Source organism: Tachysurus vachellii, chromosome 6 (genome assembly GCF_030014155.1).
Source record: "Tachysurus vachellii isolate PV-2020 chromosome 6, HZAU_Pvac_v1, whole genome shotgun sequence".
NCBI classification, from domain to species: domain Eukaryota; kingdom Metazoa; phylum Chordata; class Actinopteri; order Siluriformes; family Bagridae; genus Tachysurus; species Tachysurus vachellii.
This window is the reverse complement of record NC_083465.1, coordinates 28,437,826-28,444,577: the sequence shown is the minus strand read 5'-3', so window position 1 is coordinate 28,444,577 and position 6,752 is coordinate 28,437,826. Positions and strand designations below refer to the sequence as shown.

The following is a 6,752-nucleotide window of genomic DNA, read 5'->3' as shown; positions in this document are numbered from 1 at the left end:
AAGTAAGCAAATTAAGAAATTTAATTGTTTTCCTTTACTTACAAATATTACATTTCCATAAAAAGGTTTGCATTGAATATTTCCCTAAATGCCTAAAATATGTCCAATCAAAATGCATGGCACGCGCACTTCATGCGCGTAAAAACGCATAATAAATAATACACACCGAGTAGTATATTGGTGTATATATTCCGCGATATTAAGCGTATTAATAATAAACGTTTCCAGAGCTTTAAGAGGGCTGTGGTGCAGTTTAGGAGTGTAATCACCCTGCGAAGCTGCTTCCTCCTCCTCCTCTGGGCGCCGATTGGCCAGGAAAAGCTTCAGTGTGCGGTATAAAGGAACTTCGAGCAGCACAATATGAAGCTGCGACTCACACATCAAACGGAGAAAAATCCACATGAGAGCTGCACAAACACAACTACAACAGTGTATGGAAACTTTCTCATTTCATTTTTTATATCCAGCAGGGATTTGTGGCTCGGACAGACTCACATGAGCGAGAGTTTGTTTTAAATGAGTTTAGAAGCCTGCACTGGTTTCTAATGGGACGTTTGCTCGTGCTGGGATGTTACACTATGGAGCCTGCACGCGAGTAAGTAGGTGACTTTCAGAAGTTATCAATATATTTCAGGTCCATTGTTTAAAAATATGTTTTGCTTGCTATCACTTCTACGTTTTGTGATGGACAAATAGAGCCCGATTCATTTCACGACCCAGGAAGAAACGAGCGTTGCACGAATTCTCTTTTCATTTTTCACGGCAAGTCGATGTCACTAAAAAAAATAGGTATAATTTGATAGAGTGAGGAAGGGACAAAACAAAAAGAAACAGAATACAAAAGAGCAAAAGCGCGCTCAGTTTTTGCAGGACATTATCATGAGTTTGGTAGGAGGCTTTCCTCACCACCCGGTCGTGCACCATGACGGCTACTCGTCCTCCTTCGCCGCAGCAGCCGCAGCAGCCGCTGCAGCGAGCCGCTGTCATGAGGAAAGCCCTTATTTCCACGGGTGGCTTATTGGACACGCGGACATGTCGCCGCCGCCGGACTACGGCATGGCGCCTTCATCCTACAGCCCCGAATACACCACCAATAACGCCGCCGGTGGTGTGTGTGCGCCTGGGCCTGGTTTGGAGCACGGGCCCTACGGAGCAGGCGGCGCAGGAGCACTCGTCCCGGGCATGATGGTGGTGCCGCGCACAGTGAAGCGGAGGCCCACGGCGAACCGGAAGGAGAGACGCAGGACTCAGAGCATCAACAGCGCGTTCGCCGAACTGCGCGAGTGCATCCCTAACGTGCCCGCAGACACCAAGCTGTCCAAGATAAAAACGTTGCGCCTCGCTACCAGCTACATCGCCTACCTCATGGACATCCTGGACAAACACGAGCAGCACGGTGGCGGCGAGACGGAGGCCTTCAAGGCCGAGTTCAGGAAGGCGGACTCCAAAGAGGAGAGGAGGAAGAAAGAAACGGTGCGTGTTTGTGTGTTTACTTTTAGTTGTTTTCTTATCACCAATTATTCCAGTATACACAGGAACACAGCAAATGATTTGCATGCAACGTTTTTTTTTACTAATATGTATTGATGCAAAATAGTATGCATGCCACTATAGCCCCAGGATCATTTGAACAAATATGAGGGTAGATTTTGACTTTTTTTTGCTGCAAACTCTAGTAAATGTGTATTTATCTATAGGAATCTTAAATATGCGAGCAACCAGGCCTTTGGCATTTCCTGCATAGATTTGTAACACTTGAAAGTGCATATCGTGAGAGCAATGTATTTTTCAATAACAGAAACCCCTTATGAATCCGTGGGAAAGTATAAAAAAAGAAACATGCTGGTGTTTTACTGCAAAAAAAAATTCACAATCACAGTTAAATAGTAAAACAAGCCTCCAAATTAATACTCTATGCGTCAGTATTAAATATATATATATATATATATATACATATATATATATATATGTATATATATATATATATATATATATATATATATATATATATATATATATATATATACATATATATATATATATATATATATATATTTAGGAAAGTTTAACGTGATCAGATTACACACAAAGCTCAGAAACTTTACATACTGTATTTGATATTTGTATTTGTTTCATCTGACATTTATATTATTATGCATTATTATATTAGCACTGCGTTTTGGTAACGTTTCCTTTTTATGCCCAAGAAAAGAAACAAAACATTGAATCTTTAGTAAGATTAATCAGATAATAATAACTAAGAATATTACTATTTCTCACTATACATTTATTAACCCATAGGCTATTCAGTTAACATTTAGGATATTTAGGGCAACCGATTTTCTCTACTTTTCTCTCTCGTTATTTTTTAAAAGAAAACAAGCAATTATTTTTTTTGTGACAGAAGTAGTGCGTACAAATTATAGTTAGTAGATTTTGTGAAGTTTAATATGATAATACGTTTCATAAATATAATATTTATTTATGCAGGAAACTCGCTTAAAGTTTGCAGCATGATTTTTATTTTTTTGCCAGGTTTGTTTGGGGTTTTTACATCAGTTCTTGTACATGACAATTTACATTAAAAGATAATCTAACTCTAAAAATGTAAGAATTACTGGGAAGAATTTCCTACAGGCTTTTATCGTTATGGTAGTCGATATACCACATGGCAGTTTCTGTATCTCGCCACACTTCCATGACATTATATTGAATAAAGAGTTATTGACCTTTTAATATAGTTAACAAACGTTGTCATTTTAAAACAGGTATACAGTGAACGCACGAGTTAAATGATTGAAATAGGGGTTTGGTTGTGTTACGGCCATGTCAATAAAAGGATTCTTTTTTGTGTTTGGAACAGAATGAAGTTTTGAAATGTTCAGGGAGCAGCAATGACAAGAAACCCAAAGGGAGAACTGGTTGGCCGCAACACGTCTGGGCTTTGGAACTGAAACAGTGAACTTAAAAACCTTGAATTGAGGCCTTTTCTTGTCATGTTTTTTTTTTTTTTTTTTTTTTTTACACTAACTTTATTTAATGGAATATTTATGTGCAATTTCTACGGACAGTGGATCCTTGAAGACAAAACAAAAAAACATTCCATTTTTAAGAGGAGGATGCCCCTCTTGGTAAGGGATTGTGTTATTGTTGTTGTTGTTGTTGTTGTTGTTGCTATTGTTGTCTAGTTTGTGGTGAATGTCTGCCACTAAAGTCAAAGCGTAGGTCTCTCTGTCTTTCTCCTTCCATTTCTCTGAATAGAAAAAATATATTAAAGGAGAGGTCAAGGAAGTAATGAAACAATTTGAGTTTTATTTGGAGAAAGACAAAAAAAAATGTCATGAAGTGTTGAAATGTTGTGTTTTGTTGTGGTCGTATATATAGGAATCTCTCTGGTCGTGTTTGAAAACTAATGTTGAGTCCACTCAAGTGCACTTCCGCCCAGACACCAGAAGTTTATTAAGAAAAAAATATCTGAAGATGTAAACGATGTAATTAATTCAATAAACCACTGTGTTTTAAATGAGCTTAATCTTCTGTTTGCATTGATAAACACGTCGATAAATTAGATGTTTCATTTCTAAAACATTTTAAGATCTACGAGCAAATACACCATGTCTTCATGCAATAAATAATGCAATAAATACTAATATAGAAAAATAAGTAAAAAATTAAGACATAAAAGACATAGATAACGTCATTAAAACAGCACTTATAGAGAGAACAGAGATTTGTAGCTATGTTTATAAAACGTTTTGACAAACTCTCCGTTTGTGTAGTTGCACACAGTAATTTATCATTGGCATGATGTAATGTTTAAATGCATTGTGCCTGGTTTATCGTGGAATAGTAATAAATCCAATGCTTCTATAGGATGCATTTTACACACACACACACACACACACACACACACACACACACACACGTGCGTAGCCATTAAATATTGACAAATTTGTATAAAAGAACTCTCCAGATAACCTGCAGGAAGGTTTTATAAAAGTTTACTCTATAATCTTAATTTTACAGGCGCTGTGACATATAGTCACTCTCACACTCACACACACACACAAACACACACACACGCGCGCGCGCGCACACACACACACACACACACACACACACACACACGCATGCACACACGCATAAAAGTCCAAAGTGTAACATTTCACACAATTTTAAAATTATCTGTTCTGTAAAAGGCTTTTTTTTTTTTTTTAAATCTTATGCTAGGACTTGAATTTACGGAGCAGTTTGTTTCTTTCCTCCAATCAGCTGAAAGGGCAGACACACTGGAGCCGGTGGGGTAAAAAAAAATGCAAGATTGGCATTAGGAGTGAAATAAGCGAGGAGGGTCAGGCTGAGGTGGACTATCGGATGTGCAGGTGATTGATAACACGCCTATCAAACCTCACTGCAGGACGAGGGGTTATCCTGAATAACTGGGGTTTGGCTTTGAGAATAGTGTTGTTGGGTCTGGTATAAATGCGTGTTTCATTCATTCCAGTTTCATTTAACTGACTGTTGCATTGAGAGAAAAAATAAGTACATTTAATTTCGGGGATTTCACCTAAACATAGAGGTTTATGGATAAACGAAGACGTGTAATTAAAAAAAAAAAAAATATATATATATATATATATATATATATATATATATATATATATATATATATATAAACACATATTCCAATTGCATTGGAGGGTATTTTTTATTTATTTGGTCACATGATAGTTATATTTTCTATACATCCTTTTTTTTCCTTCTTTGAATGGATAATGTTTCTGTGTGTATTCTGTAAAAGGAAACTCTCTATATTACAAGATATTGCAAGGACTTCCCAAAAACACCACAATTTAAAATGCTGCTGGTTTTAACCTTTTTATCTATAGGCCAAAGATGCGTTATATTTATAATGAAAAAGTATGTAACCCCGCGGCTCCAGTGCGCAATAAATCATCGGCGCAAAGAAGACGATTTAAAGCCAGTGCGATTGCTTTAGATAACCTAATCACGCATTAGGCTATACACACTCTATCGTTTGCTTTCAATTGAACTGATAATTATAGCTAAGATAATTTGTTGTCTCTGTCAAGATGGCGTCTGAGATAAAAAAAAAAAATCAACCGTCTTGATTAAAGATCCTGATAATTCTCTGACCCCATGGTGACCCGCTACTCTTTTGAACGTCAGTTCAGTCCAAAAGTCAGTTCAGTGCTTATAGTGCTTACGATAAGTCCACAGCAACAGTAGGATTTGTTTATTCATCTAATTTTGTAACGTAAATAAGTCGTGTATTCCAACAACACTAGCACGTGCTATCAGAATGGTCCAGGTCGCGTTCTGGTTCCATGGAAACGCATCGTTCCACTGTGCTGGAATGGGGGCGGACCCTGGAAAACTATTTAATTAAATAAATAACAGTGGAAAATAGCGTACTATTAGGATGTCATGGCATATTTCTTCAAGTTATTATTTTATAATCGTGCGGTTCGTTGATGTAGGGATTGTCTTCAGTGTCTGGCACCCAGTGATCCAGCTGAAGAGAAACTCAGCTTTGGGGCTGCAATCCCAGTGTAAACTGCGCCATCTAACATCTAACATCAAAACCTATTATTAAAATACCTTATCGCTCGAGGGGAAATTGAAACCAACTTTTCAGAGTTTAAAAAATAACAGATAGATACTTTGTCTTATTTGTTTCAGTGACATGCAGCATGATTACCGTGAGTCACGGGCCTAATAACTCAGTCTGCTTGCCTTTGTCTCTGTGCCAGTTATGTTAAGCTCCAGCTCGCACTTTACTGTGCCATGATATAGATTTTAAAGCATGTGGACCGAATAAGATCTCTCTTTCCTGGTATTAACAGACATCTGTAAACGATTAAGTTCACAAGTCCCTCCTCCACGTTTTTGTTCAGTCTGCAGTGGGGTTTAGCAGACATATTGAGGTCAGAACAGACGGTATATGGAGCCATCAGTTGATCTCCATCCCAGTCCTGGACAGCTCTCTGCACTGAGTTGTGATTACGTTCAATACAATTCACCTGTAGTTCATGAAAGAACTTGTTTATTGACACAGGTGTTGCACAGTGGGTTCTAGTGAACTAAGAACATCCACTGACACCATGTATGTAATAGCTATCCCTGCTAGACGCTGCATAATACATGCTTTAAGCTAAACAAATCTTTCCTGGCTACACGATTTGTTAGCGAGTCATCAGAAAGCATTTTGTCGTGTCGTGTACTTTGCAGGTACATTTACAGCTAACAATGGTTGACATATTTTAAGTATGGTAGTGTGCGGTTTGAGGCGCAGCCCACGCACGGGGCTTGGGCTCCAGTGAAGGCCTTACATGATGTGGAAATAAAACAAATTATATAAAATAAAAACGATGATGATGATGTCATTTTTTTGTGTGTGGAATGTTAGACTGCCAACACAAACGAAAGGCTGGAGAATGTGCCTTCGGCTTTGTGTTGGCAGACAGTAGGATCCCAATCTGATACGCATCTGTAGGCGGCTGCACCGACAGCGCGTAAAGAAGTTTATCTTGGAGGAAGAAGTCTTTAAAACGGAGTCTCTTCCTCAGACACAAGGTTACATTAGGGCCGGTTGTGCTTCCAATTTCCACAAAGATTAAAACGGAATAAAACGGGTAAGCTAGCCTAGCTAGTAAAATAAACTCGAGAACCTGAAAAAGACAGAGAAAAGGAAACCGTGAGGTACGGAGACTACTGAAAATGAATAGATA

General features: G+C 38.1%; 1 protein-coding gene across 1 annotated transcript; it reads left to right on the top strand.

Annotated features, from left to right (window-relative positions):
* The first annotated feature begins 353 nt into the window (after positions 1 to 353).
* hand2 (heart and neural crest derivatives expressed 2) lies at positions 354 to 3,527 on the top strand. Its single transcript, XM_060873186.1, has 2 exons — positions 354 to 1,473; positions 2,864 to 3,527. The coding sequence occupies exons 1-2, from the start codon at positions 880 to 882 to the stop codon at positions 2,960 to 2,962; spliced, it is 693 nt and encodes a 230-aa protein (XP_060729169.1). The 5' UTR covers positions 354 to 879; the 3' UTR covers positions 2,963 to 3,527.
* The last annotated feature ends 3,225 nt before the right edge of the window (positions 3,528 to 6,752 follow it).